The sequence below is a fragment of the Macaca thibetana genome, chromosome 13 (genome assembly GCF_024542745.1).
Source record: "Macaca thibetana thibetana isolate TM-01 chromosome 13, ASM2454274v1, whole genome shotgun sequence".
NCBI lineage: Eukaryota > Metazoa > Chordata > Mammalia > Primates > Cercopithecidae > Macaca > Macaca thibetana.
In genome coordinates this window covers 51,552,053-51,569,857 of record NC_065590.1, presented here as the reverse complement: position 1 = coordinate 51,569,857, position 17,805 = coordinate 51,552,053, and the positions used below count along the sequence as shown (strand labels likewise).

The 17,805-nt window shown below is 37.0% G+C and overlaps 1 protein-coding gene across 10 annotated transcripts in view; it reads right to left on the bottom strand.

The window, feature by feature from the left end:
• Nucleotides 1-17,805, bottom strand: part of CCDC88A (coiled-coil domain containing 88A) — a 131,246-nt gene that overhangs the window by 60,289 nt on the left and 53,152 nt on the right. For all 10 annotated transcript variants that reach the window (XM_050754610.1, XM_050754611.1, XM_050754617.1 and 7 more), the window contains exons 7-9: nt 16,396-16,536; nt 8,631-8,803; nt 2,476-2,557 (exon numbers count right to left, since the gene is read on the bottom strand). In XM_050754610.1, coding sequence (XP_050610567.1) covers nt 2,476-2,557; nt 8,631-8,803; nt 16,396-16,536 — 396 coding nt within the window. The remainder of the gene's footprint in view (nt 1-2,475; nt 2,558-8,630; nt 8,804-16,395; nt 16,537-17,805) is intronic.

Sequence of the window (17,805 nt, the reverse complement as noted above, 5' to 3'; positions counted from 1 at the left end):
TGAAAAAGTTAATTTTAAAATAAAAGATGGTAAAAATACAGAAAAGGCAAACAATATTACTAAAATAAATCATTAATTACTGTATAGAAGTTTCTATAGATATGTTGTGACATACCAAAATCTTGCTGACATTTTTTTAAAGCTTCCAAGTAAAATCATTAGTGCATATATTAATATCATTTGAGACAAATATTAAAATCCAACCTTTTAAAAGCCTTATTGTAATCTTTTAGGATAGTAGTTCTTAAAGTATAATCCAGGGTCTTCTGTGGGCCCTGAAACCTTTTCAGGGAGTTCAGAAGGTCAAAACTATTTTCATAATAACACTAAAACATTATTTGTCTTTTTCATTTTCATTCTCTCATGAGGGCACAGTAAAGTTTTCCAGAGGCTACATGGTGTGTGACATCTTAACAGACTAAATGCAGAAACAGCTATGAGAATCTAGTAGTAGTCATCTATTAAGCAAGGTATTAAAGAGATCTGCAAAAATGTAAAATAGTATCATTCTTTTCATTATTCTTTGTTTTGGAAAATAATGGTTATTTCATTAAAATACCTATGTATTCATCTACCTATTTTTTTTTTTTTGAGATAGAGTCTCACTCTGTCACCCAGGCTGGAGTGCAGCAGTGACACCATCTCAACTCACTGCCACCTCCACCTCCCAGGTTCAAGAGATTCTTGTGCCTGTCTCCCAAGTAGCTGGGATTATAGGTGTGCACCACCACACTCACTTAATTTTTGTATTTTCAGTAGAGACAGGGTTTTGCCATGTTGCCCAGGCTGGTCTTGAATTCCTGGCCTCAAGTGATCTGCCTGCCTTGGCCTTCCAAAGTGCTGGGATTACAGGTATGAGCCACCACGCCCAGTTGGAGTCTAACATGAAATGGGGTATTTTTTTAATGATTTTTTTTTTTTTTTTTTTTGAGACAGCGTCTCACTCGGTTACCCAGGCTGATCACTGTCATATTCACAGCTCACTGCAGCCTCGACCTCCCAGGCTCAAGTGATCTTCCCACCTCAGTCTCCCAAGTAGCTAGGACTACCAGCGTGTGCCCAACTACGTGCAGCTAATTTTTTCATTTTTTTTGCAGCGATGAGGTTTTGTCATGTTGCCCTGGCTGGTCTTTAACTCCTGGGCTCAAACAACCTACCTGCCTTGGCCTCCCAAAGTGCTACAATTATGGGCATGAGCCACTGCACCCAACCCAAGTGACTTAATTTTTTTTTTTTTTCTGAGACGGAGTCTCGCACTGTTGCCTGGGCTGGAGTGCAATGGCGCAATCTTGGCTCACTGCAACCTCCACCTCCTGGGTTCAAGCAATTCTCCTGCCGCAGTCTACTGAGTAGCTGGGATTACAGGTGCCCACAAACACGCCTGGCTAATTTTTTGTATTTTTAGTAGAGACAGGGTTTCACTATGTTGGCCAGGCTGGTCTTGAACTCCTGACCTCTTGATCCACCTGCCTCAGCCTCCCAAAGTGCTGGGATTACAGGCGTGTGCCACTGCACTTGCCCAGACTTAAGTTTTTAAAAATTCATAGTTTTAGTTTTTAATATGATAAATACCAATAGATATAATCCATATTCAACCAATCCTCATTAATTTTTAAGAGTGGTGAGGAGGCTTGAGACCAAAAAGACTGAAAACTACTGCTTTAGAGAGAACCAACATACATTTAAAAAAAAAAAAAAAAAAAAAAAAAAAAAAAACCCTGCTGCCAACAAGTAGAAAAGCAGCCACAGCATGTCTAGAAATAAAGACTATGAAGACTAGTCTCATTTATCTATGAAGGTCCCAGTTTATGATCCGGCAATTACAGTATTCCCTACATCTAAAATGGCAGGTATGGGGAAGTTAAGGGAAAAAAACAACTATCCAGCCTTATCCTAATCCTTAGCACTTATGGATTAAAGAGCTCACACACTAATCTCAAATAAAAATGAAACATTAGAGTGACTGTAAAAGTGAGCTATTAATTACTCTTGGTTTAAGGTGAAAAAAGAAGAAGCTGCTGTAAAATAAAGATACTTTTAAAATTTTTTAAATCTTATTTAATAGGAAAAGAGTGAAAAAAATCAAAAAGCATTCTGTCATATATAAATTCGTATAAAACACTATCAGGCAGCAGAGACACAGAGAGATACACATAAAGAGCATAGTTTACAGTAGAGGTGTTCTAGCTTCCAAGGCCACAGAAGCCAAACACATCAAAAAGAAAAATCTGGAACTACCCCAGTCCTAAGTAGCTCTTTTGAATCTTAGCAGAGTCTGAACAGCATTAACATGGAAGAAAGTTTGGCTCTGGCATTTTTGAAGAGAGAGACTCTGAAAAAATCATCCAATCTCTGGAAGCCTCAGTAACCTCATTTATTTATATAAGCATTGAAGGAAAGGTTATAAATTACAAGGAAGAAAATCAATTTCCAATTACTTGGTGGTCCTAAATAATAGATATTCCAGATACCAACCTCTTGTTGCAGCCTTTTGAGTTCTATTTCCATTTGCTCAAGTTCTTGTTTACAATCCAACAACTGTTCAGTCTTTTCCTCCCTTAAATGCAAAAATACATTCATTAAGCATATTATTTTTGAAAACTGTGATCATCATCTGCATTAATATAAATGTATTATCACTACTAAATAACTAGTTGAACATAGTATTAGCCATAACCCTAATCTAGAAGAGAAAAAAAGATAGGTATTAGGAATTTATACAATTAGATGCCATTAATCAAACCTCTTCCCTTTTTCCAAAGGCTAACCTCAATGGCTGATGTTCTCATAGTATGTAATACAGTTTTTCTCTTCCTCTCTTTTCATCTTTCCTGCCCTCCACCCCTTCCATTTCCACTCTTCTTTCTCTCTTCCTCACTCTCTGCAGTTACAGACAGTTAAGCTAAGAATTTTTTTTGAGACAGAGTCTTGCTCTGTCGCCCAGGCTGGAGTGCAATGGCAGGAACTTGACTCACTGCAACCTCTGCCTCCCAGGTTCCAGCAATTCTCCTGCCTCAGTAGCTGGGATTACAGGCGCCCGCCACTATGCAGGCTAATTTTTTTTATTTTTAGTAGAGACGGGGTTTCACCATGTTACTCAGGCTGGTCTCGAACTCCTGACCTCAGGTGCTACCTGCCGTGGACTCCCAAAGTGCTGGGATTACAGGCATGCGCCACTGCGCCCGGCCTAAGCTAAGAATTTTTATGCAAGGCAGTTCTACCTGTGTCTGAGACTTATAAGGGTCTCCAACTATTTTCAACATTTACAGTGGCTGAAAGGAAATTATTACTTCCAATTGCCGTAAGATACTAAAATCTTTACTTCTCTATTGGTTTCAGCCTATAAACATCCTCGAATTTCTTCTATTAGTTTTTCTCTTAGAATTGCTTTACTTCTAATCTCCATTTTCTCTCTCTCCTTCACAATCAAGCTCCTTAAAATAAGCCTCCACTACTATCTCTACTTTTCTACCCTCTGTTCTTTAATAATAAAGTAAATGTTCACTGTATAAAACAATTTATTGTTCTAATCTCCTCATGCCCTTACATTTTTCAAAACCATTATATATTAACACATATTATAAAATATAATGTTTATATTATTTAAAATATATTATTAAAAATATATATACTTATATATTTTAAGAGACAAGATTTCACTCTGATGCCCAAGCTGGAGTGCAGTGGCATGATCACAGCTCACTGCAACCCTGAACTCCTGGACTCAAGTGATTCTCCTGCCTCAGCATCTGGAATAGCTGGGACTATAGGCATGTGCCACCACTTCTGGCTAATTTTTTGTAGAGATGAGGTCTCACTCTGTTGTCCAGGGTGGTCTTGAGCTCCTGGCCTCAAGCAATCTTCCTGCCTCAGCCTCCCACAGCACTGGGATTACAGGCATGAGCCATGGTGCCCAGCCCAAAACCATAATTTTTAACGGTAGAAAAATATTCCCTTTGCTAGAGAAACCATACCATATTAAATGGATTCCATTTTTCACTGTACTATATAATCTTTTAGTAAATAAGCTCATTACTATATATAAAATCCTGTGTATTTCGGGACAGTTTTCTTCTTCTTTTGTTTTTTAAGAGACAGGGTGTCACTATGTTGCCCAGCCTTGCTTTGAACTCTTGGGCCCAAGAATTCCACCCAGCCTGCTAAGTAACTGGGACTACAAGCGCGCACTGCTGTGCCTGGCTTTTGGGACAGATTTCTAAAAGTGCATTACAAGTTAAAAGGCATTTGAAACAGGTTAAGTATCCCTTATCTGAACTGCTTTGGACCCAGAAGTATTCAGAATTTTTTCAAGTTTTTTTTTTTCCCCCTTTGAGACAAGGTCTCACTCTGCTACCCAGGCTGGAGTACAGTGGTGCAATCCCAGCTCACTGCAGCCTTGACCTCCTGGTTCAGGTGATCCTCCTGCCTCAAGCTCCCACGTAGGTGGGACCACAGGCACGTGCGACCACACTGCAGCCTTGACCTCCGGTTCAGGTGATCCTCCTGCCTCAAGCTCCCACGTAGCTGGGACCACAGGCACGTGCCACCACACTCCTAATTTTAAAAAATTATTTGCAAAGACAGGTCTCCCTGTGTTGCCTAGGCTGGTCTCAAACTCCTGAGCTCAAGCAATCCTCTTGCCTCAGCCTCCCAAAGTGCTGGAATTACAGGCGTAAGCCACCATGCCCTGCCTCATTTTAACCATTTTAAACATATAATTCAGTGGCATTAATTATGTTCACAATGTTGAATGTTGGCCATTCCTTATGTATGTTAACACACAGAATTCAAAACAGATGTCTACACAAAAATATGCACCTGAATGTTTATAGCAGCATTATTCATAATAGCCAAAAACTGGATTCAAATGCCCATCAACCAAAAAACGGTTAATCAAAATGTGGTATATCCATTCAGTGGAATATTATTCAACTCTAAAAATAATAAAGTATTGATACATGCTACAACATGGATGAACCTGGAAAACATTATGCTAAGTAAATGACGCCAGTCACAAAAGGCACGTACTGTATGATTTCGTTTATACAATAAAATGTCCAGAATAGGCAAATTCATGAAAACAGAAAGTAGATTAGTGATTGCCAGGAGCTGACAGCAAAGGGGGATGGATAGTGACAGTTACTAAATATGGGGTTTATTTTTGCAGTGATGAAAACGTCGTGAAATTGGTGTGTGGGCCGGCGCAGTGGCTCATGCCTGTAATCCCAGCACTTTGGGAGGCTGAGGCAGTGAATCACAAGGTCAGGAGCTCAAGACCAGCCTAACCAACATAGTGAAACCCCATCTCCACTAAAAGTAAAAAAATTAGCCAGGTGTGGTGGTGCACACCTGTAAATCCCGGCTACCCAGGAGGCTGAGGCAGAATTGCTTGAACCCAAGAGGCAGAGGCTGCAGTGAGCCAAGATCACACCATTGCACTCCAGCCTGGGTAACAGAGCAAGACTCCATCTCAAATAACAACAAAAACAAAACAAAAAAAAAACACAAGAAATTGCTGTGTGATGACTGCACAACTCTTTGAATAGACTAAAACCACTGAATTGTTCACTTTAAAAGGATTAATTTTCTGACCTGCGAATTATATCTCAATAAGGCTTTTATTTTTTTGAAAAATAACAAATAGTTAATATTAGAAAAATTCTTTCAAAACATGGGATTTATGGAGGCAGACTTAAAGGGACTCTTTGGTAGTATTAACTACTGCATAAAAGTGAAATTACTATTTTAAATAAAAAAATTACTTCTTTTACCCATATCACAAATTATACTTTTACACTATATGTTTATAAATCAAAAGCAATTATATCATAATGTACTACCCCATAAATGAGTATGCTGTTAATTTGCACTTTCTGGTTGTAATTACTTATTGTATAGTTTCCATTCGGTATAAGGCAACCTGCCATTTTTGTCGACCATGATTTCTGCACTTCATTCACTTTAGTAGAGATTTGTCCCAATAAAAAGAACTAATATGAGATTTATTTCTTTTTAATAGAAGAAATCCATAAAGAAACACATTTTCAAAGGGCAACGAAGATATTAGATGGTATTTGTTGAAAAGCTAGTTACTGAGAAAACTTGTTACAATACTGGCACATTTATTTACCCATTAAAAATATCCATTTACATTTTCTAATCAGTATTAGAAAACCAAATTTCATCAATCTCCTCAAGTTGTTTGGAATTTTAATATACTCTACGTACAAGTAAATTTTATTTAAAAATTAAATTCGAACATAGTGCAAAACCTTAAACGAATTCACAGCCATCATTACGGTTCTAATTGCATGCTTTATCTAAAGACAGGAGAAATTGTGCTAAATTATATGGAACAAACTAGTGTTCACTATTTAGACTATCCATTAACTGCCAGTCAAACTAATAACAGCAATCTCTTCCCTAATTTTCCTGGTGCAGCTGTTTATAGAATATCCTGGGCGTGTTCATTTCAATAGATACATAATAATGCAGACATCCACAAATGAAAGCTGTTATTTTTTATTTTCAAATTTTCCTATGGACTGTAATATTTTTTCTACCTTGCATATTCAGTCACTTTCTTTAACTACTTTAAATAATCAGTAAATAAATTTAATTGCTACATTGTGGTTTTAAACTTAAAATCTATATTCTGAAGCTCAAATTCCAAGAAACCAAACCAAAAAAAAAAAAAAACCGGCCGCCACAACAAAAATCCTTTGTTCTTTTAAAAGTACAAAATAAAAACAAATCTCCAGCAGAGACTGATCACATCTTTACTTGTGGTTCACCAAGGAATGCCTATGTAACATTTATACTTAGTTTTCTGTAATAGTCTTTTAAAATTGAGAAAATACAATTTCATCAGCACTATCCAAATCTGAATGCAGTCATGCATCGTTTAAATATGGGAATACACTCTAACGAGTTAGGTGATTTCATCAATGGGCAAACATCACCGAGCATGTATAGTACTTACACAAATCTAGATGGTAATACCCTACTATACACCTAGGCTATGTGGTATAGCCCAGTGCTTCTAGACTACAAACTTATACAGCATGTGACAGTACTGAATACCATAGGCAACCATAACATAATGGTATTTGTGTTTTTAAACATATCTGAACATAGAAAAGGTACAGTAAAAATAGGATATAAAATATTTAAAATGGTACACTTTTTTTTTTTTTGAGACAGAGTCTCGCTCTGTCCACCAGGCTGGAGTGCAGTGGTGTGCTTTTAACTCACTTCAACCTCCACCTCCTGGGTTCAAGCGATTTTCCTGCCTCAGCCTCCCAGGTAACTGGGACTACATACAGGTGCCTACCACCATGCCTGGCTAATTTTTGTATTTTTAGTAGACACAGGGTTTCACCATGTTGGCCAGGTTGGTCTTGAACTCCTGACCTCAAGTGATCAACCTGCCTCGGTCTCCCAAAGTATTGGAATTACAGGCATGAGCCACAGCATCAGCCATGTTTTTAATAAACTTTAAAATTTTTTAAACTTAATTCTTTTATAATAATGTTTAGTAATGTTTAGTTTAAAATGTAAACACATTGTACAACTGTACAAGAATATTTTCTTTCTTTATATCCTTATTCTTTTTTTTTTTTGAGACAGTGTCTCGCTCTGTCACCCAGGCTGGAGTGCAGTGTCATCATCTCGGCTCACTGCAGCCTCCACCTCCCTGGTTCAAGCAATTCCCCTGCCTCAGCCCCCCGAGTAGCTGGGATTACAGGTGCACCTCACCATGCCCGGATAATTTTTTTGTATTTTCTAGTAGAGACAGGGTTTCACCATGTTGGCCAGACTGGTCCTGAACTCCTGACGTCAGGCAATCTGCCCACCTCAGCCTCCCAAAGTGCTGGGATTACAGGTGTGAACCACCGCGCCTGGCCTATATCCTTATTCTATCAGCATTTTTCTTTTCTGCTTTTACTTTTAAACTTTTTTGTTAAAAACTAAGACACACATTAGCCTAGGCCTACACAAGGTCAGGCACATCAAGGCATTACTAGATGATAGGGATTTTTCAGCTCCATTGTAATCTTACAGGACCACCTACCATCATATACATGGCCCATTGTTAAATAAAATGTCGTTACGTGGCACATGACTGTATTTACCTTTACTAAGTACGTGACTGAGGCATTTCAATGCAAGACACATACACGAAACTATCTTTTGGTAATAGTATAATGCCAAGAACTCAGTCTTTTAAAACATTAAGTTTTGGGGGGGGAGAATAGGTGTAAAACATTAATTTTAAAAGAGTTAGACTTACTGGTCTCCATCAGTAGTTCCTAGTAATTTGGATTTCAAGGAAAGGAAGACAAAAATTTAAGAGCTCCAATTTGCCAAAGGAGGACCTTATTTTAATAAAAAAATACATTAACACTAGAAAGCTAGAAAGACCATAAATCCAGAATAACAGGTATCCTTTAAATTGGTAAGATTTAACATAGGAAAACCTTATGCCAACCTCCTTATTTTTCTCATTTTGACACATACTTGTGAAAACACTGACACAAGCTAGAAATATTTCCATAAGCTTAAAAATATTGTTTAGGTCACCTTTGGGACCACATAAATTCAATGAACCTCGAAAATCAGCAACTTACAATTCCTGCCTAAGCCTTCGTATCTTGGCTTTAGCATCTGCCAGTTCCACCGACAGATGTTGTCGACTTTCTGTTCGCTTCATGCCTGGAGAACCACAGGGTGACTGTGCAGATGAAGAGGCATGGGGTAGAGAATGAAGACCATCTCGCTCTTCAGAGAGTTCTATGATAGTCTAGAAATACACACAGAATCACTTTCAGTATTCTACGTATTAGCAAACTAAACACATCAACAAGATCCACTAGGTCTAAGAATTGTACTACAATATCAAAAACAATTCATTGGTCAAAAACATCTTAACTATCATATTTAGTTGTCATTCTTAAAAGTTCCATTCAACAGTTCATGCATGAGCTACTTAGTAAATGATACTAAAGAAGATAATGTTTTTCCCTTCCTAGTTTTTTTCTTTTCATACCTATTTATTTATTTATTATTTATTTATTTTTTAAGTTCCGAGGTACATGTGGTAGGGTATGCGTATTTGTTACATAGGTAAATGTGTGCCATAGTAGTCTGCTGCACCTGACAACCCATCACCTAGGTATTAAGCCCAGCATGCATTAGCTCTTTTCCCTAATGTTTCCCCACCTGGCCTCCCCCGACAGGCTCCAGTGAGTGTTGTTCACCTCCCTGTGTCCATGTGCTCTCATTGTTCAGCTCCCACTGAAAAGTGAGAACGTGTGGTGTTTGCTTTTCTGTTCCTATATTAGTTTGCTGAGGATAAAGGTGTCAAGCTTCATCCATGTCCCTGCAAAGGACATGATCTCATTCCTTTTTAAGGCTGCACAGTATCCCATGGTTTATATGTAACACACTTTCTTTATCCAGTCTATCATTGAGGGGCATTTGGGTTCATTCCATGTCTTTGCTATTTTTTCCCTTCCTAGTTTTTTTAACAAAAGAAATCAATTATGATGAAAATGATTAGATTAGACAGCCAATGGTGGAAAGGCATAAAAGACCTGCTGACATAGAAAAGAAATAGTGATTTGGCTGGCACTATGTTGTCCAATATAATAGCCAGTAGCATAGGTGGCTATTTAATTAAAAATTTTTTAAGTTAAAAATTCAGTTCTGGGCCGGGCACAGTGGCTCACACCTATAATCCCAGCACTTAGGGAGGCCAAGGAGAGCAGATCATTTGAGGTCAGGAGTTCAAGACCAGCCTAACCAACATGGTGAAATCCCATATGAACTAAAAATACAAAAAAAGTAGCTGGGCATGGTGGTGCACACCTGTAATCTCAGCTACCCGGGAGGCTGAGGCAAGAGATTACAATAAGCCAAGATTGCTTCACTGCATTCCAGCCTGGGTGACAGAGTGAGAGTCTCAAAAATATAAAATAAAATAAAATTCAGTTCCTTAGTCACACTAGCCACATTTCAAGTGCACACAGCCATTACTGTATGCACTGGGACAGCCCAGAAACACAATCTTGGACAGCCCAGAAATACAATCTTGCCATCACAGCAGAATTGGACAGCACTGCTCTTGAATTATGAACAGGGTTCTTGGAGGGTCCTAACAATACCTCAAAGGTTTAGCTTAATCTCTTTACTCTGCAGTAAGTAACTGAGGAACAGTGATTGATTTCTCCATAATCACACAGCTAGCTAACATGCCATGACTTCAGGCCAGCCTAACTCCACATCTTCTGCTCTCTCTAATAGCAGTCCCAATCTGCTTCCCATCTCAAAGATAGATTCCTTCCTTCCTTCCTTCCGCTTCCAGATTCCTTCCTTCCTTCTGCTTCCCATCTCAAAGACAGATTCCTTCCTTCCTTCCTTCCTTCTTTCCTTCCTTCCTTCCTTCCTTCCTTCCTTCCTTCCTTCCTTCCTTCCTTCCTTCCTCCTTCTCCCCTCCCCTCCCCTCCCCTCTTCTCTCCTCTCTGCCCCCCTCCTCTCTCTCTCTCTTTCCCCTCCATGGGACACAAACCTCCCTTTCATTTTCCTAAATCTAAACTTTAAGGGCTATATGTACCTATTCCTCCATTCCCCTAATTTTCCTTTTGTTATCTGTAAATTATCTTACTCTAAACCAATTTCTCAGGTTTTCTTTCAAACTTCTCAGGCAAATAAACTGTCTTATATAGAAATTTCAGCTGTACTACTATTCCAGAAAGAATGGTGGGGTTACCATCTTGGGATCATGAAATAAGCATCCTTGCTTTATTTTTCATCACCAAGTCTTATCTGCCTTCCCTGAATCATTACTTTCTTTTTTCTCAACATCTACCACAATTCATTTATTTATCCTCAGGATACATTTCACCTGTATCAAGGTCTGTCTTACCTTCCTGCCTGTAACTATTGCTTTCCGATTCCATATGTCTGTTGATGAATCTCAGAATGTTACTTCCCATTTCTTTTTCTCCCTACTAATTTCATGTCCACTCCTTATTCAATACATACAGTTTTCTCTAGCAAAGGAAGCAATTTTTCTATTGTAGCATGCCTCCTTTACTGTCATTTTCCTATGTCACCATACCTACTCCTGAATCTTTAATCACTCAACTCCTCCCCGCTTTTACTCAGTCCAGAATATTATTCCTGGCTACTTTAGAGTTCCTACTCAGTCTGGAATTATAATTAGGCCCTTAAATGTCATCCTTACTGTGCTGTTACTGACTCACTCTTTGCAGAAAAAGAAAAAGGAATTAACATTTATAGAACTTGTGAGGGATTTTCCAACAAGATCTCATCCAATACTACAATTTGCAATAGAGGTATTATGCCAGTTTTAGACATGAGAAAACTTAGGTTCATATAGATTAAATAACTTAACCGAAGTCACCCAACCAATAATACAGATAGCAGAGATTCAAATTCAAGTTTGACTCTAACACTGTTATCTTCCTGACCCACCATCAGTTTTCTCTATTTTTACTCCAAGATGATAAAGCTCTAGCAGAAAAACAAGAAGTTACGCAGTCCTACTACAGATCTTGCCATCCATTTTCAATTAAACTCTTTCCACTGCCCATCTATCCTTTTATTGAAATATTGCTGATCTCCTTTCAAATTTCCCTATGATGACTCTGTAAATGTATTACCTTTTCTCTACTTAAGCCTCCAACTGCAAACTGCTATCATTACTTCCAATAAATGACCTCTCCTCCAATTTGCCAAAGAAACAAAACCACCTGGGATTAACTCCTTTCTTCTTATGCATTTTTTTTGCTCCTAATACATATTCCTTACTTAAACATTTCAATTTCTTTCTTCTTATTGGCTTTTTTCTCTGTGTTCTTCAAAGATATACAAGTTTCTTTTACTCAGGAAAAAAAAAATCATATTCCCTTCTTGGCACTTTTTGAAGGATGGTTCCTATGTCCAATGACACTATTCAGTTCTATCCCTCTATCAGCGTGCTCATCCCAACTTCCCTATCTCTCTGTGAATAGTGTTATTAATTTTCATAGTTGACTGCATGTACTTGGAGTCAACTTTTATTTGTATATTTTCTTACTGTCTCAATTACCTTTAATCTTGCTTTCTAATATCTCCTGACTCTAACAAAGCTGACAGATAGTAGTAAGTATATAATATTTGTCTCATACACAAATAAACTAGCACTTAATTATATGCTAGCTCATATTTTGTACTTACAAATAATGTAGTTTTCTCAATAAACCAGACGCAATCTTTCTTACACCTCCTTTGTATCTCTCAATCTCTAATTTTATCTAGCATAGTATTTTACATAAAAATGGGTGCTCAAAAATATTCAATTAAGCAATTCACAAAACTAAGAACAGGAGAAAATATAGAAGACAGACACTACATGTGAACTTAGTAGGTGGTGAAATGGTGATATCTATCAAGAACTTCCAAAAGTCAATGAATTACATATTACAAAATATTAAAAAGAAAGAAAGAAACCTGGTATTTTAAAAGTTAAGAGTTCCCAGAGTATTTTCCATTAAAGATTATTTAGATATTTTGACTTTTCTCTAATAGCAGTAACTTCTTGAGCTCAAGGTTTCCCATACATTTTCAAAATAGTCTGATGCAAAAACAAACAAAACAAAATAATCTGATGGCAAATGTTTTTAAAGCATAACTAATTTCATATACCCTCCCACTCCTGTAGCATATATGTAAGAATATATATAGGAATATATACTATATGCTACAAGAATATATATAAAAATGATATATATTATTTTTTGTACTTATCACTTTCACAATTTTATTATTGTTAATTATTTTAATAAAATAACTTCCTTATTAGACTATAACAATTTTTGGTTCTTTTTTGAAATAGTTTGTCAATTTTTTTGCTCCCAAGCACAAGACCTTGCAAAAACCAGTTGTTTCTTAATATATGGTGCAGAATGAGCCGGGCGCGGTGGCTCAAGCCTGTAATCCCAGCACTTTGGGAGGCTGAGACGGGCGGATCACAAGGTCAGGAGATCGAGACCATCCTGGCTAACACGGTGAAACCCCGTCTCTACTAAAAAATACAAAAAGCTAGCCGGGCGAGGTGGCGGGCGCCTGTAGTCCCAGCTACTCGGGAGGCTGAGGCAGGAGAATGGCGTGAACCCGGGAGGCGGAGCTTGCAGTGAGCTGAGATCCGGCCACTGCACTCCAGCCCGGGTGACAGAGCAAGACTCCGTCTCAAAAAAAAAAAAAAAAAAAAAAAAAAAAAAAATATGGTGAAGAATGAACATAAAAAGACACATCAATGCTAAAGACAAAAAAAAAAAAAAACAAAACACAAAAACAGGTGACCTATTAATTCTACTTGTAGAACTCATTATTAAGGAAAAGAAATTAGAGATATGCCCAGTACAATCATGGATTTAAGCAAAGGTATTACAGTATTATGTTTCTAACCACAGGCAGTGGAGTTAGATCTGGCAAATTACTTAACTACTTGGGGCTCAAGTATCTTTACCTATAAAATGGGGTTTTCATGCAGATTTAATAAAACAGTATGTGTTAAACTTACAGCACAAAGTCTAGCATAAAATAAACAGTGATAATAAAGAGGTCTTAAATTCATTAAAAATCTCCTATTTGGTTTTTAGTAAAAGGAGAGGACTGAAGACATACTTTTTCTATAGCATTAAGAATACTAAAGAGAAATGTTAAAAAGGGTGACCAAATATATACTTTTTAGGCTGAAGTGAAATAATTATAACAAAAGCTAATCAAAATAAAAAAAAGTTAAAGGGAAACTCTAAGAACTTGTTTCAATCTAATATATGACACAGAGTTACATTTACATACTACCTTTACATTTGTCTAACATTTTTCACAATTTTTTTAATGACCTTTTCAAGTTAGTCTACTGGTAGCCCAAATTGAGGGAAAAAAATTTCCCAGATGATTGGATATCTCTCGCCTACCCTATCCCAGATAGCAAGTTGCTTCCCAAGTATCTGAGACAGAAGAGTACGACTTTTTCTTCCTTATTTGAAAAACAAATTCAACAAAAATGCTTAATTGGCAGGATAACATATTTTAAAAGGTTTTTCAAACAATCATTCTATACAGTATTTCATATTCCTTTTAGTTTACCAGAGTCATGTAATGATAAGTATTCTGTTCACCCCACATTAATCAATTCACTTAAATGGGATCAAAGTTTTTTTTTTTTTTTGAGACGCCCAGCCCAAGATCTAACATTTCATATGCACCCATCAGTCATATAAAACCAAAGTACAGGCTGGGTGCAGTGGCTCACACCTGTAATTCCAGCACTTTGGAAGACCGAGGTAGGAGGATCACCTGAGATCAGGAGTTAGAGACCAGCCTGGCCAACATGGCAAAACCCTGTCTCTACTGAAAATACAAAAATTAGCCGTGCATGGTGGTGCATGCCTGAAACCCCAGCTACTTGGGAGGCTTAGGCAGGAGAATTGCTTGAACCTGGGAGGCAGAGGTTGCAGTGAGCTGAGATTGCGCCACTGCACTCCAGCCTGTGCGACAGAGCCAGACTCCATCTCAAAAAAATTTAAAAAATAAAATAAAATAAAACCAAAGTACAGATTCCTAGAAATAATTCCTCAGAAACTGGAGGATACCTTACTGCAATACCTTTAACAACTTGAAATACAAATAAATATTCTAGAAAATGCATAAATCAGTAAAAAGACACTAAAAAATGATAGCATATAGCTAAATAATCTGATTGAAAATGAAATAGGCCGGGCGCGGTGGCTCAAGCCTGTAATCCCAGCACTTTGGGAGGCCGAGGCGGGCGGATCACAAGGTCAGGAGATCGAGACCACAGTGAAACCCCGTCTCTACTAAAAATACAAAAAATTAGCCGGGCGCGGTGGCGGGCGCCTGTAGTCCCAGCTACTCAGGAGGCTGAGGCAGGAGAATGGCGGGAACCCGGGAGGCGGAGCTTGCAGTGAGCCGAGATCGCGCCACTGCACTCCAGCCTGGGCAACAGCGTGAGACTCCGTCTCAAAAAAAAAAAAAAAAAAAAAAAAAAGAAAATGAAATGATCTGAGTATCTCAGGATAAATTTGATGCATAGTAGGAATGTTTTCCAATTTATTCTTTCCTTCCTTTGGTCTCAATGTCCTAGCTTTTTAAAAAATTTAATTGTTGCTTTAAAATGTTTATCTCCTATATTTTCTTTTTGTTTAATGCCTGAAGAAAAATTGAAAATTCACATCAGAACTGACTAACCCCTACAGAGACAAGAAAGTTTTATTCTGAAAAAAATGTTTAGGAATTTTCTCTATGTAGTCTTTCACTGGTCTCAAGAGTATTGATACAAATTCTCTATAAATAAGCTCAAAACTGTCTCTCGCATGTAAATGAAACTGATAAAAGCTATACATTCTGCAGAATGGCAGAGTACTTTGCTCTGCTATTAAGAAAATATTACCCACCATCACATGCATTAAAAGTCTAGACTCTTTAAAATTATAAACTGCTTTCAGACACTGCAGATAGAAAACTTGGTACACTTTTACTCTTTTTAAAAAGCAAAGTTCTGTTTTAACAGACTTAAAATAATTCTCTTTTTAAAAATCACACCTCATTTGAGATCTTTTGTGGGACATTTTATTCAGAACACCTGTTATTCTCCTTTTATTAAAACTTACTTTTCCAACCTCAACATGTGGCAATAAAACTAAGAAATTAGCCTTAAGCAAATTCTTAAGCTTCACGGCAATGATTTTTCCAGTTACATCAACTATATTTTCAGTTTCACACTTTTGTATTGTTGCCAAAGCTGTGGGGATGACTTGAAAAACACACAGGAACAAAAGAATAATGTTAATTTAAAAGAAAAGGAGAAGAGAGGTGGGGCGCGGCGGCTCACGCTTGTAATTCCAGCACTTTGGGAGGCCAAGGCGGGCGGATCATGAGGTCAGGAGATAGAGACCACAGTGAAACCCCGTCTCTACTAAAAATACAAAAAATTAGCCGAGCGTGGTGGCGGGCGCCTGTAGTCCCAGCTACTCAGAGAGGCTGAGACAGGAGAATGGCGTGAGCCCGGGAGGCGGAGCTTGCAGTGAGCCGAGATCGCACCACTGCACTCCAGCCTGGGCACAGAGCGAGACTCCGTCTGAAAAAAAAAAAAAAAGAAGAAGAGAAAACCTAACTGCAATCTGTTTACTAGCAATTTGGGGTTCTTACACATCCTTTCAGGTTCCTGTGTTCCACACAAAAAAAGACACTCCTGTATTACCCGCCTCTAAGAAATAGTATCGTTTCTGAAAACTGCCTAAAGCTACTATTTTCTTTTTTGGAAAGCAGACTTTCACAATATACTGAAAGAAATTTACAAACCTCTGAATGTTCATCTCTCTCATCTATAAGTCTTTTTAGATGCAATGCCATATTTTTCAAGAGTGGTTCTATGTCCTCCTGCGACATATCAGTCACTTCCATCCATTGCAGGTCAAACACATTTTCCTGATTATGAGTTACCTTTAGAAAAGTAACCGAAATAAACAACCAAAAAAGTGGTTAATACTTAAAAATCTATTCCACTATAGTACAATATTAGCTCAAGTATTATATAACCCATATAAAATATGAAAAGCCAGTATGATGTTACAAGGAGAACATTTGAAATTAATGATGAAAACACTACAAATAAAAATTATTTTTAACTAAATATAATCCTTAAATGAATTAATATTCATTTTCTAGTCAACAAAAATAAAATACTAATATTTAACTCAAGGCATTCTTAAAGGAAAGTAATGTTGATATATCCTGACAACTTCTTTAACAAAATCAACTGAATTTTGTAGATAAGACTTTTAATTTATTGTACTTGAATTCAAGAGCAAAAAGTTTTTAATCTTGTAGGATATATGTTATTGCATTGTTGTTATTGAATATCTAGGTCTTTATAGATTCTGAAGATGACACTGTCACAGAAGGTTAGGAGAAAGGATTACCAATATAAAGATTTTTAAAAGAATGGAAAAGTTATATAAGTGCCTTCCATTTCTCACTATAATTCTAATAATTTGCTTTAACTTTCATAATAGCAAAAATAATTACACTTCCAAGGATGGTGGCAAATTCCATAACTTGCAATACTTAGCATTTATTCAGAATAAAATAAAACCATATAACTAGCGTAAAGCAAATATGTCTCTATAATGGGAGACTACCAATAAAACTACATCTTGTAAAGTACTAATATGCTTATGGTTGATAATAATGTTACTGATAAGAAATCTGGGCTTTACAAATGCTAAATAAGAGAAAAGATTACCTATGGAACACAAAAATCTTCTAAATAAAGAATATTTTAAATACTACCAATTTTCACCATTTTAAAATTTTCTTTTCCCTTTTCTAATCAACATGTAAAATTTAACATACTCTAATTCTAAAGTGTCTTTATAAGATTAAAAGCCCAAGAATAGACAGATACAGAAATAGCTTTTAAAATGAATCTTAACAAATTTTAATTTCAATTATTTGACACTGCACAATATGCCCTAGACTTAAGTTTTTATATGAATGCTACAAATCATTAATGGGTTTATAATTCAAGTAGTATCTTTAATAAAAATTATGCTGTCTATTCATTCAAAAGAAAATCATTAGAATGACAATACTAAGCTTGTCATCTTACCTCACTATCGCTTTGAATTACAAGCAGTGTTCCACTTTCTGCTGTTTCCATTTACTGCTTTGTAATCTATTCTAACAAAGACATATACCTCATTCCTCAAA